The 19,687-nt window shown below is 38.1% G+C and overlaps 1 protein-coding gene across 2 annotated transcripts in view; it reads left to right on the top strand.

The window, feature by feature from the left end:
* The window catches only part of LOC110308193 (sodium channel protein type 1 subunit alpha), a 153,082-nt gene extending 135,383 nt beyond the window's left edge, over nt 1-17,699 (top strand). Inside the window, exons 22-27 of one of the 2 annotated variants that reach the window (XM_021180584.2) lie at nt 496-777; nt 1,871-1,924; nt 3,470-3,607; nt 8,379-8,483; nt 10,781-11,051; nt 14,418-17,699. In XM_021180584.2, the coding sequence (XP_021036243.1) occupies nt 496-777; nt 1,871-1,924; nt 3,470-3,607; nt 8,379-8,483; nt 10,781-11,051; nt 14,418-15,595 (2,028 nt within the window). In that variant the 3' untranslated portion in view covers nt 15,596-17,699. The remainder of the gene's footprint in view (nt 1-495; nt 778-1,870; nt 1,925-3,469; nt 3,608-8,378; nt 8,484-10,780; nt 11,052-14,417) is intronic. The other variant, XM_021180599.1, reaches the window with a different exon arrangement.
* Nucleotides 17,700-19,687: the final 1,988 nt, after the last annotated feature.

The raw sequence follows: 19,687 nt of genomic DNA, 5'->3' as shown, positions 1-19,687 counted from the left end.
TATTAGGTGTTAAAAAATAGTTCTATATTTATACATCTGAATTTTAATGTATATTTAAAGTATATTGGTCCAATTAATTCATGCCCAAATATTTTAGTTCTATTCTTTGAGATACTGTTTTGTTTGGGATTTTTTATGAGCTAATCTCTTGCCTAGGAGTTCCTACTTCTCTCTCCTCCTTTTATTTTTCTAATAAACTACACATGTGTCTTCATCCAGGAGCTAACTCCTCCCATTTTGCTTTTCCTTTAGCACCTTTTTTTAATATTAGATTTCTTTCTTTTCTCCATCTCTTTGCATATTGCCTATATTTCTTTTCCTAAGCATAATGTTTAAGAAAGAATGAGTTTTATGTTAAGATTATTTTTGCTTTGCTCTTACACAGATAGCATAAGTAGTCTTGATAGAAAATAAATCAATGATTCCTAGGGGGATGTCTTTTTGCTTTTAATCAATAAGGATTCTGACTTCTCTTTCTCTCCATTTGTGTATTAGGTGGTTGTGAATGCCCTGTTAGGAGCAATTCCATCCATCATGAATGTGCTTCTGGTTTGCCTTATATTCTGGCTAATTTTCAGCATCATGGGCGTAAATTTGTTTGCTGGCAAATTCTACCACTGTGTTAACACCACAACTGGTGACATATTTGAGATCAGCGAAGTCAATAATCATTCTGATTGCCTAAAACTAATAGAAAGAAATGAGACCGCCCGGTGGAAAAATGTGAAAGTAAACTTTGATAATGTAGGATTTGGGTATCTTTCTTTGCTTCAAGTTGTAAGTGAACACTATTTTCTCTGAAAATTTTTATTGCTCAGAATAATAACAAAGTGATTGTTGCAGCTGTTATTTTGTTAGGAAGAAACTTTATAATATGTTTTCAGCATTATCTGTTAGTACAAATTTGTGAATCCAGATAAGTTGCTCAGAACTCTTAAATATGTTCTGCTACTAAGTAAAAATTTCACACTTGACTATATCGCCCACCTCTCTGTTGATTAGTAAGTTCAGAGAAATAGGTCAGATCACTTTTTTGTTCCTGTAGGAAGTGTGTGATAGACAGGTTCTATAATTGGTCTAAGCCACTGACACATCACCCATCTCTCTCTTTGATGTGAAAAGAATTTCCATTTTCTGACTAAGATACATTAGTCTCTGGTCACACTCCCACATCATCCAAGAGTCAATGATTTAAATACAAAGATAAATCACAAAAATGTGAGAGGCTTCCTCATTGACTATGGATATACATTTCAGGTCCTGTTGCCTCAAACTTGTGTTCTAAGACACATGACAAATGCCTGCAAGAGATTAGAGGAGGAATCCCTCATCAATGTGCAAATGACAAGTGTCAGTCCTATTTTGTTACACTTTTATTATGTTGTTAATTATATTTACACAATCTTTTCGGGGGTTATCCCACAGAAAATGAATATAGTGTTATTTCTGAAAAATTCTTAAAAGGATAGCTTCAGTTTTTTCTTTATGCCCATATGATCCATACACTGTAAGCATAAAGAAAAACCTTAAATACTGTCAACTTGATCACCTAGAAGAAGAGATTCCAACAGAATATCACAAATCTAATTTGTTCTTGCTGTAGACACTGCCAAGTCCACTTACATTTCTAGGACTTTCTTCCAAATTGCAATAGAATGTTAAGCTTGAGAATTACTTTAGAGCTGGTTGGAAAATAGGAAGATATATCAGATCGCCATTTTGTTGGCTTTCTATCTTTTTTTCAAAATCCAAGGAAAGTTTGTTTTGAAATTAGTTTAAAATATTTCTTTAAACATGTACAGTAAGGATATTAGTAAGCATCAGTTTTGAAATTTAACCCAAATTAAGACATGCATGTCCTTTCCAACAGGCCACATTTAAGGGCTGGATGGATATCATGTATGCTGCAGTTGATTCCAGAAATGTAAGTATTTTTTATATCCAGTGTCTTCTGGAAATATTGATTTGGTGCTTAAATTAGCTTATGAATTAGCCAAACAAACTAACTCTGTTTTAATTAATTAAAAAATAGGAAGACAGTATATTGAGTTTGTACTTAACACAGCAGTGCCTATCAGAGATATTGTATTGAGTTCAGAAAAAAAATGGAAGTCAAAAAATGAAAGAAAAAACTCAACTCTTTCATTTAATAAGCAACAGATATTCTCCAAAGTGTTTCTAGTTGTTGTATAAAACACATAGAAGAATATATGACTGTCTTCAGTAGCTGAACTGTGTAGGCAGGCTCCATGCTTTGAAGCCTGGAAGGCTAAAGATGCCAGGCTAAACATCTTATCATAGTCTTTTCCAAATCCATCCTTTATAAGAACAGCACCCATGCATTCACTGGAGCCTGTACCAACACTGTTATCACTTCTACTTTATTGATTCCATACTTTTCCTAGCTTTCAGATGTACTCTAAAATCACAGGCTTCCTCTAAGATTGAGCTCCAAAACTGTAAAATCTGTGTTTTCTTCTTTCCTGTTACTTGGTTGTTTTTTGTTTTTGTTTTGTTTTGTTTTTCTTGTTCTTGTTTTGGTTTTCTTCGGTAACCCAGACCTCTAGCTTACTATGGAGACAATGATAAATTTGAAATCCTCCTATTCCCCTACAAACTTCTTGATCATCTCTGGAATTGCATCATCTCACCTTGTTGCATAGAGTTTGCCTTAGATGTTCAGTGAACTTTAGCTGTTGTCTTTAAAAATAGAAGACTCCAGTAGTTACCTATGTATACTAAATATTGACTCCATTGTTGTGCAGTGAGTGACAGCCCTGTGTCTATTTTTATAACTTCAAGTCTGAGAGTCAGTTGTCAATGGAAGATTTTATAAAATAGATCATTGAACGTGTCTATTCAATCCAAAAATTTTAATGACTGTGTTACTGGTTGGGCAAGATGCCAGCATCCAAATGAATACTTCAGTTCCTTCATTTGCTATATAAGTTCATACACAAGTGAATCTTGATTATAAAAGTGTTCTCTCTATATTTATAAGAGCTAATTTTTTCATTAACTTTTTTCTTTGGTTGTTTTAAAGACAGGATGTTGCATTGTGGCCCAGGCTAGAGTCGTACTCAACAAGTCTCCAGCTTCAGCTTCCCAAATTCTGGAGTTGCACAGACATAAGACACCACACTAGTATTTTCAAATTACTGAAAATCAATTAACTTAAAACTTACCAAATCTAAAGTCTATTATCCAAATAACAGAATGTCAGTTATACTATGTAAAATTATGCAATTAGTGTTAGAATTGCATCACTTTTTACACAAAAACTTTTTGCTGCCTAGTTTCAGGGATGGTTTTTGGTTTTTTTTGTTTCTTTGAGGCTGTTGATATGGGAATAAAATACACTAAATTATTTCTAAGAATATATATAGTCTTCTACTCTTGTGTAAAAGCACCAACTTGCTCCCAGTATTCAAACCTGCTTTATCAGTTAACAAATTCCCTCCGTTGGCAGGTTGAACTACAGCCTAAGTATGAGGAAAGTCTATATATGTATTTGTACTTCGTCATCTTCATCATCTTCGGGTCCTTCTTCACCCTGAACCTGTTTATTGGTGTCATTATCGACAATTTCAACCAGCAAAAGAAGAAGATAAGTATTTTTAAAATTTTTTCCTAACACAAGGAAACAAAGTAATTAACATTCTATTTGAATTAGAATTCAAGATGAGCTCTTGAATTCAGAAACCAAATAGCTCATGACCTTTTCCCTATGTTTTACCCTGAATAACTCCTCACTCGCCTTTATAAGGTATTTGCAGCTAAAAGATCACTAGAGGCTGGAAAAGCATGTGGAAAGGTGAAGAAAAAGGGTTGGATTTGATTAGAGAACACTGACATATGTCTGTACTAAAATATCACACTAAATCCCATGACTATACATAGTCAGTAAATATCCGTCATTTAAAATACGGTTCAGTGTATACACTTCTTTTGTACTCCTTTCCACCTGTACTTCTTTCTTCTGGTTATTTAATTAATAGCAACCATTTCCAGTTCTAATTTGAGGAATTTTTGTTTTATCTATTATCATTCATAAGGCATGTTGGATCATTTCAATTATATATGTGCACTAAAGGAAGCATTCAAATATTATCACTCAGTAGTAACAATGGTCCACATTTCATCTTTGTCTGCTCAAACTCTTTCCATGAACATTCTCCTTTTCAGAACTACTTCTCATCTGTTTTTCTTTTGAGATGGTCTCACTTTTCAATCTAGGCTGACCTGACCTCACTATAGGGCCCTATGTGGCCTAAAACAAGTAGCAGCCCTACATCCATCTCAAATAAATTGGGACTATAGGCAGAGATCAGGTTGTCTGACTCTGTGTACTTGTGTGGCTGTGTGTTGTTCTCTCTCTGTGTGTGTGTGTGTGTGTGTGTATGGCTGTGTGTTTTGTGTGTGTGTTGTTGTTGCATTGTATTGTGTTGTATGTGTATTCGTGGTGGTGTGTGCAAGTGTCTGTGAGAATGAATGTGTACATGCATGTAAAAGCCAGTGATAAACATTAGTTACCTTTCTCAATCACTACGTACCATAATTTTTAAGACAGGAGTTCTCATTGAATCTCCTCTTCAATTCAGATTGATGGCTGGCCAGTGAGATTAATGGATTCATCTTATCTCTGCATCCCTATCACCATTTGGTTTTTGTTTTAATAACATATTGCCATGCCCACTTTAACATGGGGGTTGGGATCTGAGCTTATTCTCACACCAATGTGTAATAAATTTATCACTTGAGCCATCTCTGACATACTTTTTAAAATTACAGTTATTTATTCATGCCACACTGGGTGTGTGGTAGTCAGTAGACAACTTACAGGATATGGTCTCCCTCCTTCCACCCTATGAGTCCCAGGGATTGAATCCAGGTGATTTGGATTGTGAGCAAATGCCTATATGCACTAAGCCATGGCCCCAGCCCTGAAATGTCTCCCAATGTACAATTTTAAATACTTTTATCACAGATTTCTCAGTTTGTTAAAAGTGTTCATGTTTATTTATCATAACTTGGCCAATTTCAATCTAATTTTTAGTGACTTAAGTAATTTTTTCCTGCAAAATATTTGAGTGTTTAAATATTTTCTTACAATAAATTCCAGAGTGAAGTATATTGCCTCCTTGGAGTAATGTAACCAGTCAACTGAATAAGCCATGTGAGCATGACCTTGCTCCACCTCTCTCACAGATACCAGACATTCCCTTTAGTTGTTAATATTTGACATCTCTTAAAGGGAAACAAAATTTAACTTTATTTTTTGTGCATTTGTGGCAAATAGTTTTGAATGGGTCCAAGTGCTTCCCAGCCAATTATGTTTCTTTATGTCCCATGATTTCATACTATTTGTTTGATGCATTCATTGTTTATTTATTATGATTAACATAAGGAGTATTGGATTTTTCAAACGTTTTCTCAGCATCTAATGTGATGATTATGTGATTTTTTCTTTCAGTTTGTTTGTATAGTGGATTGCATTGATAGATTTTCTTTCATATATAGAACCATCCCTGTATCCCTGTGATGAAAGGCCTACTTGGTTGTAGTGAATTATGTGTTTGACGTGTTCTTCAATTTGGTTTGTGAATATTTTTATTATGAGTATTTTTGCATGGATGTTCATAAGTGTAATTTGTCTGAAGTATTTTTCCTTTGTTGAGTCTCCCTGTGATTTAGGTATCAGGGTTACTGTGGTCTCATAGAATTAATTAGGTAGTGTTTCTTCTGTTTCTATTTTTGGAAGAATTTGAGGAGTATTAGTATTACATTGATGGATTTCTACATATTGAACCATCCCTGCATCACTGGTATGAAGCCTATATGATCATGGTGATGATGTTTTTGATGTGTTCTTGAATTGGGTCTGGGAGAATTTTATTGAGTATTTTTGTATCAATTTTCATTGACAAAATGGCTCTGTAGTTTTCTTTCTTTGTTGAGTCTTTGTGTGATTCAAGTATCAGAGTGACTGTGGCCACATAGAGTGAACTAAGTAGTATTTCCTCTGTTTCTATATTGTGGAATAGCTTGAGGAGCATTGGTATTCTGGTAGAATTCTGCACTAAAACCATCTGACCCTGTACTTTTTTTTGGTTGGGAGAATTTTAATGCCTGCTTCTATTTCCTTAGGGCTTATAGGAATGTGTAGATGGTTATTCTTATCCTGATTTAACTTTGGCACCTGGTATCTGTCTCTATTTCTTCCTGACCAAGTTAGTGATCATTGAGTATAGAGTTGTTCAGTTTCCATAAGTTTATGGGCTTTCTGTTATTTCTGGGGGGGGGTTGTTGTTTTTTTTTTAAAGTCTAACCTTAATCCCCGGTGACAATTTTGGTTGAAAGTCTATTTTAGATATTAGAATAGCTACTCCAGCTGGTTTCTTGGGTTCATTTGCTTGGAAAACTTTTCTTGAGGCCTTTACTCTGAGGTAGTGTCTTTTTTTGTTGTTGCTGAGGTGTGTTTCTTGTATGCCACAAAATGATGGAAATTGTTTACATGTCTGTTAGCCTGTCTTTTTATTGGTGAATTGAGTCTACTGATACTCACATTTATCAATGACCAATGATTGTTAGTTCCTGTTATTTTGATGTTAGTGGTGGTTCTGTGTGTGTGTGATTCTCTTCTTTTGGTTTTACTGTGAAATGATTAATTTCTTGGGTGAAGTTACTCTTCTTGTATTGTAGTTTTTCTTCTAGTATCCATTATAGGATGGATTACTAGAAAGATTCTCTTTAAATTTGATTTTGTCATAGACTATCTTCGTTTCTTCATCTATGATGGCTGAAAGTTTTACTGGGTATAATAATCTGGGCTGCTATCTGTAGTCTCTTAGTGTCTACAAGATCTTCTGACTTTTAGAGGCTCTGTTGGGAAGTCAGGTATAATTCTATTAGGTAGTCTTTTATATGTTACTTGGCCCTTTTCCCTTGCAGTTTTTAATATTCTTTCTTTTCTGTATATTTAGTGTTTTATTATGTAGAAGGAAAATTTTCTTGTCTGGTCCAATCTATTTGATGTTCTGTAAGCTTCTATAGTGATCCCTTTCTTTAGGTTAGGAGAATTTTCTTCTATAGTTTTGTTCTTTTATTCTGTATATTTAGTGTTTTATTATGTGGAAGGAAAATTTTCTTGTCTGGTCCAATCTAGTTGATGTTCTGTAAGTTTCTATAGTGATCCCTTTCTTTAGGTTAGGAGAATTTTCTTCTATAGTTTTGTTTAAGATATTTTCTAGTCCTTTGAACTGGGAATCTTCACTTTCTTTTATTCCTATTATTCTTAAGTTTGGTCTTTTCATTGTATCACAACTTCATGGATGTTTTGAGTTGGGAACTTTTTTCATTTGGCATTTTCTTTTATCAATGTATTAATTTTTTCTATTGTATTTCCTCTGTCTGAGATTCTTTCTTCCATCTCTTGTATTTTGTTGGTGATTCTTATGTGTGTATTTCCTGTTCTCTTTCATAAGTTTTATATCTCCAGGGTTGCTTCCATTTGTGTTTTCTTTAATGCTTCTAATTCTATTTTTAAATCTGAGTCCATTTTATTCATTTCTTTCACCCGTTTGATTGTATTTTTCTGTGTTTCTTGAGGGGATTTATTTGTTTCCTCATTAAAGATTTCTGCCTGTTTGGTTGTGTTTTCCTGTATTCTGCATATGCTTTATTTATATCATCTTTAACAGCCTCTATTGTCTTCATAAGATGGGATTTAAGGTCAAGTATTGCTCTTCAGGCGTGTTAGGATATTCAGGGCTTGCTGTAGTAAGAGAGCTCAGTTCTGAAGGTGCCATACTGCACTGGCTTCTAGCTTTTATTCTATTGTTCTTGAGCTTGCCTTTCACCGTCTATTTTTTTCTCCAGTGTTGGCTGGCCTATAAGTCCCTGGGAGTAGTAACTCTCAGAGACTTGTTGTCCCAGATAGCTAAAGCCCTCCCCAGAGGCAAGCAGAGATGTGGGCTAAGGTGTAGGGTATAGATCCCCAATTGCAGGTGGAGGTGTGGACTGGAACATGGAGCTAGTTGTCCTGGTGGGAGCAGAACTCCCATGCGGCAGGACGGGTTATGGAGGAGAGCGCAGGGTGCTGGTCCCTGACTGCAGGTGGAAGTGTGGGCCAGAAGGAAGATGGAGCTTTGATTTTTACCATGCCTGAGCTTTTTTCCTTCAATATAATAATAATAATGCCAATTTTAGTTATCTTAAAACTTAAATATTATAGTCAATACAGTGTACTTTTAATTTTCAAATTCAAAACAAGTCACAGGAATAACCATGTTAATTTCTTGAAATCTCTTGTTATAATATTGAAAAGTTATGAGGGAATGAATATAATTTTAACCAGCTTTGATTTTTCTTTTCTATACTTTGGAGGTCAAGACATCTTTATGACAGAAGAACAGAAGAAATACTATAATGCAATGAAGAAATTAGGATCAAAAAAGCCACAAAAGCCTATCCCTCGACCTGGAGTAAGAAATATCAAATGAAAATAATATAAAGCAACAACCTGAAATGAGTTTTGTTTCTCAGGGGAAATCAACTACCATTCCCAGCACAAAAGAAAAGAGAAAAAAAAGAAAGAAAAAAGAAAAAAAAACTTTTGAGTATCTCTAATCCATGTTTTGATAGATTTTTTTAAAGACCAAAAAGAATAAGAATATATAGAAAATGCAAAATTGTCTCCAAATGACCTAAAACTACACACTTAGAATCCAAACTACATAGACGAATGTGGTCCTCACAATAGTTGTGTCTTTACGTCTTTACAGTAGCTGCAGTGCAATGTCAAGCAATACAGAAGCATTGGGTGGGGCTAATATTCATTTACTTTCCGAGATAAAGAGGTAGAAAAGATGCTCAGTGGCATATCATCTCCATTTGTAGTTGTTGTTTAATAAGTAGAAATATGTACCATTTTAGAGGAGGTGAGCATCCCAGTAATGAATATATTTTTGTATGGCTCTAAAATCAGCATTTACTTATGTCAGGGTTATTACAATTTGTGATAATAAATAACCATTCTCATATTTCCAAGATACATCTACAAACTATAAAGGAGAAAGAGCCCTGATCATGGTTATCTTTATGACAGTGATTTTTTTTCGATAACTTATTTCTTTTATTCACATTATATCCTAATCACAGCCTCCCTCCCTCCTCTCTTCCGAGTCGCACCCTCACAACAAATCCTTCTTCCTATTGTCCCCTCCCCTTCTCCTCAAAGAAGGGGAGCCCCCTTTTATACCACCCCACCATGGGACATCTAGTCCCAACAGGACTAGACACATCCTCTCCCACCAAGGACTAACCTGGCAGTCTAGGTAGGAAGAGGGGGCTCCAATGACAGGAAGCAGAGACTGAGACAGCTTGTTAGGGGACATGAAGACAAGCTGCACACTTGCTACAAATGTTTAGGGTACCTAGATCCAGCTCCAGCACACTCCTTGGATGGTGGCCCAGGCTCTGTGAGTCCCCACGGTCCCAGGATAGTTGACTCTGTAGGTCTTCTTGTGGTGTCCTTGACTATAGCAGTGGTCTTTAAGCTAAAAATATTTCCCATGATGAATTACAAAACAGAATCTTAGTGAATGTTTCTATTGTATTAGCCAATTTTGTTTATTTTGTTTGTTTGTTTGTTTGTTTGGAGGCAGGGTTTCTCTTTGGAGTCTTGGCTGTTGTAGAACTCACACTATAGATCAGGCTGGTCTTGAACTCAGATCCACCTGCCTCTGCTTTCCCAGTGCTGGGATTAAAAGCATGCTCTACTACTGCCCAGTTCAAGCATTACTTTCTTAATGAGAACATTTTCCCCATTGATACTTAGTACTACACAAGTCAAGTACTGCGCATCAAGGGTATTTTATGGTACTAAAATATGCTTAGGATTCTTTAGTGGCCCAAAGAAATAAGCAGAAGATGGCGTACTGGGCCTAACCTCAGCTAACTGCAGATTAGAACTACAGATGAGTACCGAAGGACATGTACTCCCTTTGTTATAGCATAGCAATCAATGTCTTTTCAGTCTGATTATCCCTGTGGAGACTCATCATTGTTTGTCTGACAATATCAGCAAAGACCACTTGTTGGGAACAAATTAATGTTGTCAAGGTGAAATGTAAATTTACTTTATTTTATTTTATTTTATTTTATTCTTCGAGACAGAGTCTCTCTGTGTAGCCCTGACTGTCCTGGAATTCCCTTTGTAGACCAGGCTGGCCTCGAACTCAGAAATCCACCTGCCTCTGCCCCCAAGTGCTGGGATTAAAGGCTACTGCCCAGCAGGAATGTAAATGTTTGGTGTTTCAGATGCATCCTTGAAATCACAAGGTTCCTTTGATAATTCTCTAGGAATAAAGCAAATTTAAGACTAATATTTATTACGTTTATAAATGGCCACATTGTCTAACTGCTCATTGGAAAGTACTACAGTCAGTGAGCCAAAGTTTGACAACAGCAAATCAAACAGGTTTCTTACAGTTCTGTAACTTTGATGTGTTGAAATTCACTGTTTGTTTCTGTAAAGAGTGTACAGGGAAAGAATTTACAGCAAGGGATTGATGTATTCAGGAATATACATGCCTTAAAACAAAAATTTAATTAAATAGATATAAAAATGTTCTACAAGGCACCAATTACAAATATTTGTCCCAATAGGTAGGTACTATGTACAATACTAGAAAGTAGGGAATATAGGAATTATTTAATGTATATGCTATGTCTACCAGGAATCTCCTCCATTGCTGAAAGTGTCTTTGTTTCTCTGCAGAACAAATTTCAAGGAATGGTTTTTGACTTTGTAACCAGACAAGTGTTTGACATCAGCATCATGATCCTCATCTGCCTGAACATGGTTACAATGATGGTCGAAACGGATGACCAGAGCGATTATGTGACAAGCATTTTGTCACGCATCAACCTGGTGTTCATCGTCCTGTTCACTGGCGAGTGTGTGCTCAAGCTCATCTCACTCCGCCATTATTATTTCACCATTGGATGGAATATTTTCGATTTTGTGGTGGTCATCCTCTCCATTGTAGGTAAGATCTGTGCAAAGACTGGCAAATTCCTCCTGATAAAAGTGGAGGTTGAAAACAGGAATTTAGAGTGGAAGGCATCTCACTACTCAAAGTCAATATGTTGGCATGTGTTTTTGAGTTGTATTTGTTTTTCTTCCAAAATTAGGCTTCTAATTTATACAAATATTGTATCCCATTACATCACATATTTATTTGCCCATTAGTAAAATCTCCTTTATTGAGATATATTAAATAGATTGATGTGATGAAATTTAAAAAGTGCTTTTAGGTGGTTGAGATTAAACGCTCTAGACGCTATCCAGATCAATGATTCTCAATCTGCAACACTTTGGGGATTGAATAGCCCTTTCATAGGGGTCACCTAAGACCATTAGAAATCATAGGTATTTGCATTAAGATTCATAGCAGTAGCAAAGTTACAGTTATTAAGAAGCAACAAAATAACTTTATGATTGGTGGTCACCACAATATGAGAAACTGTATTAAAGGGTTGCAGCGTTAGGAAGGTTTAGATCCACTGATCGAGAAGATTCTGGTAAGAGGGGTACTGGGAATCTGGTCTGAAGGTCAGGAAAGACATTACATTAGAGATGTAGTTAATGGGGTCACCAGCACGCAGAATAGAACATGGATAGAAGTAAATGGGAAATGCAAGTAAGGGACAAGGAGCAAGTGTTAACAAAGACTAACAGTAGTTTCTTGTGGCTTTCATACAGAAATTTTCAATATTTCCAAAAGGAAACTGGTAGCATGGGACATCTCTTTCTTAGTCCTATCCTACAAATTGTGTAGTGCATAAGAGCCTCATGAAGGTAACTCATCTTACTGCAGATACTAACAATAATTCAGAGAAGTGAAGAAGTCCCTGTATGGGAACTTCATTCCTAATTAAGATGAAATCATTGCAAATTTTCAAGCATAGGACTCAGTTGGAATGATCTGTGTGCTATTCCCGTCTCTGAATAAATAGGCCTTACATCTAAAATCCAACCCATATGTTATATGTAATTTTTAATTCCAACAATAATCATGTAAATAGCATCAAAAAGAGAGAGGCCAAAAGAGACAGAGATAGAGACTGAGATAGAGAAGCTCACTAAAGAGAATGATGCATTTGTGCTTTGCATACAATGATGCATTTGGGTATTTCGGTTGGTTGAATGGGTAGGTTTTTGTTGTTGTTATTGCTGTTGGTAGTGGTGGTGGTGATGGTAGTGGTGGTGGTGATGGTGATGGTGGTGGTGATGGTAGTAGTGGTGGTGGTGGTGATGGTGATGGTGGTGGTGATGGTAGTAGTGGTGGTGATGGTGATGGTGGTGGTGATGGTGATGGTGGTGGTGATGGTAGTAGTGGTGGTGATGGTGGTGGTGATGGTAGTAGTGGTGGTGGTGGTGGTGGTGGTGGTGGTGGTGTGTGTGTGTGTGTGTGTTGGAAGTACTCTTTAATGGGGTTTTTATTTAAAGGACAGAGGGGGGAGCTGAGAAATGCGGTGGCATCTAAAGCACTTACTGTGCAAGCTTGAGAACTAGAGAACAGGTTCCCAGCACCAGTGTAAATCCTGGTCAAGGGTGGCACCTTACAAAGAAGGCTCTTGGATCCCCTCAAATTATCTGGCAAACTATCAGAGAGCTCTGTGTTCAATTGAGAAATCCTGAGCACAGGAACTGCAATGGAGGAGTTAGGGCAAGGACTGAAGGGGTTTGCAACCCCATAGGAGGAACAACAATATCAACCAACCAGAGCTCCCAGAGCTCCCAGAGCTCCCAGGGCCTAAACCACCAACCAACGAGTACATGTGGAGCATGGCTCCAGCCGCATATGTAGCAGAGGATGGCCTTGTCATTCATCAATGGAAAGGGAGGCCCTTGGTCCTGTGATGGCTCAATGACCCCGCAGAAAGAAATGCTAGGGCCCTGAGGTGGGAGTTGGTGGGAGGGTGGGGGAACACCCTCATAGAGGCAGGGGGTTGGAGAGGGGAAAGTGAGAAGGGGGATAGCATTTGAAATGTAAATAAATAAAATAACCAATAAAAATTTTAAAAATTGAAAATAAATACATAAAGTAGAAAGCAAGCAAGCAAGCAATCCCAGCATCAGCCTCAGGTAAGACACACACACAGACACACAGACACACACTCATGAGAGAGAGAGAGAGAGAGAGAGCACATGCCACATGAACATACATGTGCCAAAAAAACAAAATCACAGGGAGAGAAAAAGCTGTAAAAATTAAAAAATTGAGATTTTGCTACAGGAGAGGAAAAGAACATCAACCCTGGAGCGTTTTCTAAACACACAGGCACATGCACGGACAATTCTGTAATCATATTAGGTTAGAGAGTCAAGTTCATAGGAGGATGAAAACAGCATGAAACACTCCAAGACTTCAGATTAGTGAAGTGGGGAAAAGAAAAGTTTGGTTCAACAAGTTTAGAGAAAAACCATCATATTCATACATTGTTGGCTGTTGATATGGAAGCAAACTTTAGTATTGATTTCTGATGAGATTTTAAGTTAACCATAGCATATCAATACTCTTCAGGGGGGCGGGGAGCTGTACTATGATTCTTAAATTTTACTCTATTGCTGAGGCTGAGTAAAAGCTAAAGTTAACTTTTATTATACATTGTATAATTCTATAAACATTCAGTTTTCCAGACGTATGAATTAAATATCTGAAAATTCAAACACAGATCAGAAGTATTTTTAAGAACCCTGCTCCTCTACTGACCATTTTTAATATAATGAACTGTAGCAACTGTTCTGTTTTGGATTTTTTTGTTTTTGTTTGTTTGTTTTCTTGTTGGTTGGTTTTAATTTGGTTTGGTTTTTCAAGACAGGGTTCCTCTGTGTAGCCTTGGCTGTCCTGAAACTCGTTCTGTAGACCAGGCTAGTATCACACTAGCAGAGATCCCCTTCCTCTGCCTTCTGAGTACTGGGATCCACCTCCACTCAGCCTTACTTGGTTTTTGTTGTTGTTGTTGTTATTTAGTTTGGATTGGATTTCTGGAATATCATAGCAACTCTTCACATGATACTTTCATTGTTAAATGTGACGAACATTTTAAATATAATTCAAAACTTTCAATAAAATGGTATAGACAAATTGTATGCAAATGTGCTGCCATATGATATAAAGGGCTTTCAGTCCTTGAATTTTGATGTTCTAAGGAGGAGAGGTGCATCCTGGGACAAATCAGCTGCAGATACTGGAAGATGATTGGAATATATTTGTACCATACCCAAGATTACAAAATTGAATATTATACTCTGAAATTGACCTTGGAACTTTAATAACTCAAATATTTTAATGAATGATTAGTTGATGACTTCTTCACTGATTGATAGTTTAATTATCTTCCCACAGGGATGTTTCTTGCGGAGCTAATAGAAAAGTATTTTGTGTCCCCTACCCTGTTCCGAGTCATCCGCCTGGCCAGGATTGGAAGAATCCTACGCCTGATCAAAGGCGCCAAGGGGATCCGCACGCTGCTCTTTGCTCTAATGATGTCCCTTCCTGCGCTGTTCAACATCGGCCTCCTGCTTTTCCTCGTCATGTTCATCTACGCCATCTTTGGGATGTCCAACTTTGCCTACGTGAAGAGGGAAGTTGGAATTGATGACATGTTCAACTTTGAGACCTTCGGCAACAGCATGATCTGCCTGTTCCAAATCACCACCTCTGCGGGCTGGGATGGACTGCTGGCCCCTATCCTCAACAGCAAACCCCCTGACTGTGACCCTAATAAAGTTAACCCTGGAAGCTCCGTGAAGGGAGACTGTGGGAACCCATCAGTGGGGATTTTCTTTTTTGTCAGCTACATCATCATATCCTTCCTGGTTGTGGTGAACATGTACATTGCTGTCATCCTGGAGAACTTCAGCGTTGCCACAGAAGAAAGTGCAGAGCCCCTGAGTGAGGACGACTTTGAGATGTTCTACGAGGTCTGGGAGAAGTTCGACCCTGACGCCACCCAGTTCATGGAATTTGAAAAATTATCTCAGTTTGCAGCTGCTCTAGAACCCCCTCTCAATTTGCCACAACCAAACAAACTTCAGCTCATTGCCATGGATCTGCCCATGGTGAGTGGAGACCGCATCCACTGCCTGGACATCTTATTTGCTTTTACAAAGCGGGTCTTGGGTGAGAGCGGAGAGATGGATGCTCTTCGAATCCAGATGGAAGAGCGGTTCATGGCTTCCAACCCCTCCAAGGTCTCTTATCAGCCCATCACTACAACATTAAAACGCAAACAAGAGGAGGTGTCAGCTGTTATCATTCAGCGAGCTTACAGGCGCCACCTTTTGAAGCGAACAGTAAAACAAGCTTCATTCACATACAATAAGAACAAACTCAAAGGTGGGGCTAATCTTCTTGTAAAAGAAGACATGCTCATTGACAGAATAAACGAAAACTCTATTACAGAGAAAACTGACCTGACAATGTCCACAGCAGCTTGTCCGCCCTCCTACGATCGGGTGACAAAGCCAATCGTGGAGAAACACGAGCAGGAAGGGAAGGATGAAAAAGCCAAAGGGAAATGAACAAAAACAACAAAAATCATAAAATGGGTGACAAATTGTTTACAGCCTGTGAAGTCAAAAGGACTCCTTTCAGAAGTCAATGCCAAACTGACTGTTTTTACACAAATTCACTTTAAGGTCAGTGCCTCAATAAGACAGTGACCCCCTTGTCGGCAAACTCTGTGACTCTGTGTAAAGGGGAGATGACCTTGACAGGAGGTTACTGTCCTCACTACCAGCTGACACTGCTGAAGACAAGAGACATATGGCTATGCAGACTGTAGGGATCAGTCTAAAGGGGTGCAGAGCTATAATTTGGGGGTTAATGTGAAACACTTTAGTGTAGTAACTGTATTCACCGTTTGCATTTCAACTGCCACATTTGTCAGGTTTTTTACAAACTCTGTTAGTGGATTCATCTTTTTTTTAATCCATGTGTTGTTTGTTACATGTGACTATTTTTGTAAACAGGGTTTCTGTTGGGAAATAGACTAAAGGAACTCTTTTCCGGGTGTGTCACCTTGGGGTGTTGACATCCTTATGGCCCTCCCGTCTGCACAACTGTGTGGTTTTGCATGAGGGCATGTTGCACCTTAGGATCATGCATGAAAAAAAGTCGAAAGGAAAGCAAAGACAGTTCTTCAACAGTTCTATGTCATCTGTGTTTCTGCAGGGGGAGGGGGCAGTACAGAGGTGATCGCTAGATCGTGGGCTTTGTTGAGCTGGGTTTGTCAAAATCTAGTCCTTAGTCCAAGGAGTTTGTTCAGACAGGTCATCAAGTCTTAGGAGGTGCAAACTTCATTCAAATGTCTGGAGTCATGTTACATTTCTGTTCACTGTCTCTGAAAAGTCTCTAAATTATGACTCTGACTCCCTACCCCCAACCCTAGCAGAGTGAATTGACCAAAAGAACCCTTTATAAAAACCCGCTTCCTCCTGCACTTTGTTTAGCCATCTTCAGCTCTCAGCAAGGTTGACACTGTATGTGTTAATGAAATGCTATTTATTATGTAAATAGTCATTTTACTCTGTGGTGCACGTTTGAGCAAACAAATAATGACCTAAGCACAGTATTTATTGCATCAAATATGTACCACAAGAAATGTAGAGTGCAAGCTGTCCACCGGTAATATACTGTACTCTGTACCATTGTAGATAGTGTGGATGCTGTCAATGCATGTCGATATTACCATGTTGCGGTATCTAGTTTCTCTCAGCACTCAGAATCTCACTCATGAGAAACCATAGGTCAGTGGCTAAGTCAAGGAAACTGTTCAGCAGACTTCATTTCTTTAAGTCATTAAGCAATAGTTTGCAGCACTTTAACAATGTTTGGGTTGTTTTTAAATTTTAAGTGATAACGTTCAATGTATAGCCAGACTGTACATACATGTTCAAAAGACAACACTACTGCTTAACCTGTTAAAAACATGTTTAGAGTTTTATAAGCAAATATAAATACTGTACAAAGTCACTTTCTTTTACTTTTCTGCATTATGTACATATGAAGAGGAAATTATCTCCAGGTTGATATCACAATCACTTTTCTTACTTTCTGTCCACAGCAGTTTTTCATGGAAGATATTTGCTAACTAAGAAATGAAACTATGACTGGGTAGTGGTAGATCTCTGCTTTTTTATTACAGTTGTTAATTTTGGATTATTTCATAATTTTAAGGGGCAAAATACACTCACAACTTCACATCCAAATTATGATTTGCAATTGGAAAAGGGTATAACATTTGATTTATATTTATTGTAGTGTCTGTGCTAACAGATGGCCAGAGTGCTTTTTTTCCTCTCATTTTTTTCTTTATTTCCCCAATTTCTGTTTATTTTTCTTTGCTTTGAAATCATGCTTCTTTAGATTGTTCTAAATATAAATGTGGGCTTCAGAATTTCTTTTCCTCAAAATCAGAGAGGATTACACTTATATAGTTAATTACATCAAGATATTTGTGTTTCTTACAGAAGCAGACCATAGGCACCTCTTTTTCTTAAAAAAAAAATATTTAGGCAAACCGTATTCATGAACTGCATGTTGGAAAATGCTACTATTAGCCCAAAATGATGCTAATCACAATTAAAAAATGTGCAAATCTAATAAAATTAATTTTTTATTTTATTGCTTGCCTGGTTACTTTTTGTTGACCGAATTTTATGACTACATAGAGGTGCTTTTATCTACTTATGGTAGGGAGAGCTGCACACAGACACACAGACACACACACAGACACACACACACACACACACACCAATCTTTAAGCACTATTACTGGGCAGATATTCATCTATTCTAAGCCTTAACCTATCTACTTCCCAGCCAAAGGCCCCGTGTTCCTTGCAGTTTGGATCTCACTGGCTTGCTCTGTCCATGTGTGTCCTCATGGAGAATCCCTTGGCAACCTGCTCATTATGACTCCTCCTGGACCCTCTGACTCATGGCCACCTCCCCCTTCTTTTCCTCATGGTCCTTCTTTTACTTCTGTCTACCTGGGACCCCCTGGCTGGGATCATTAGTCCAGCCTTCTATCTCCTCTGCCCAGCCATAGGCTGAATCTGCTCTTTATTGACCAAAGATGAGGGAAAACAAATTTTCATATAACATTGAGATCAGAGTTGCCTCGGTGAGATTGCTCAGTGGTTAAGAGCACTGACTGCTATTCCTAAGTTCCTGAGTTCAAATCCCAGCAACCACATGGTGGCTCACAACCATCTGTCATGAGGCCCTCTTCTGGTGTCTGAAGACAGCTACAGTGTACTTATGTATAATAATAAATAAATCTTTTTAAAGAAGAAGAAGAAAAAGATCAGAGTTGCTTAACCATGCCAACTTTTGGACTGTAGACAGAAGTCTGGACATAGAAATCAACATCTGAATATATAGGGCACAAGACCAACCCCCAGTACAACACACACACACACACACACACACACACACACACACACACACTATAGAACAGAAAACTTAAAAGTAAAAAATTGGACTTCCTAGAATGGTCCCTCAGCAGCTAGCAGTAGCAAGATGGAATCTCTAAGAGGACCAGGAGCCAGTACTAACACATAAACTAATATCCATGCAGGAGAGGGGAGTTATCCAACTCAATGCAACAGGGATGGCCACTTGAGATACAAAATCCCTTTAAAGCATCACTGATGAATTCAACGTTGCTAAGAGTGGGCTCATGTTTCTCCAGAAGCTCCCCACACCCTCTCTGTGTTTCTTCTGAGAAAGAGGACCTCTGTATACATGTATATGTTCCGCCGTCCTTTAGTTCCCAATTCACTTAGCCAATGGGAAGCCTGGGCTGGATATCAATATGAAACTGTGAGATAGGAATATCTATCCACCTGTTCCTTTCTTGCAGGCCTTCTTACTCCCTGAAAGTCAGCGTGCCCCCTCTTACAACTGGAGTGACTTTCTGTGAAGCGTCATAACCATCCTTCTTCTCCACTTGCTTTCTTAGATCTGAGGATGCTTCCTTACTCCTTACGACTCTCCCCTATAGTTGCTGACAGCAGTGAAAATGATTTCTTTATGAAGACCTCTCTATGCCTCATTTTACCATGCCATGTGTCCCTTGCCAAGCAGATACAAAATGAACTAGCTCCTCAGAGTCAGCAAGAAGCAATGGTTTACCTTAGGTTGGCTTGGAGACTTTATCTAGCTGACTTTCACAGCCACAGAACATGTCACTGAGAGAAATACAGCATGGTTACACTTGGAATTCACAGATGTGGAGAGCTTACTAGAGTGGTTCAGGTAGCAAAACTGACCATCTAATTATCTGTGTGTGATGGTTGGTATATGCTTGGCCCAGGGAGTGACACTATCAGGAGGTGTGGCCTTGTTGGAGTAGGTGTGTCACTGTGGGTGTGGGCTTTAATACCCTAGTCCTAGCAGCCTTCAGATGAAGATGTAGTATCCTCAGTTTCTCCTGGACAATGCCTGCCTTAATGCTGCCATGCTCCCACCTTGATGATAATGGACTGAACCTCTGAACCTGTTAGCCAGCCCCAACTAAATGTTGTTCTTACAAGAGTTGTCTTGGTTATGGTGTCTGTTCACAGCAGTAAAACCCCAACTAAGACACTGCATCTCTAAGAAAAAAGA

The sequence above is a fragment of the Mus caroli genome, chromosome 2, assembly GCF_900094665.2.
Source record: "Mus caroli chromosome 2, CAROLI_EIJ_v1.1, whole genome shotgun sequence".
Lineage (NCBI taxonomy): Eukaryota > Metazoa > Chordata > Mammalia > Rodentia > Muridae > Mus > Mus caroli.
Note: the sequence above shows the minus strand (reverse complement) of the source record. Positions and strands in the feature narration are given on the sequence as shown.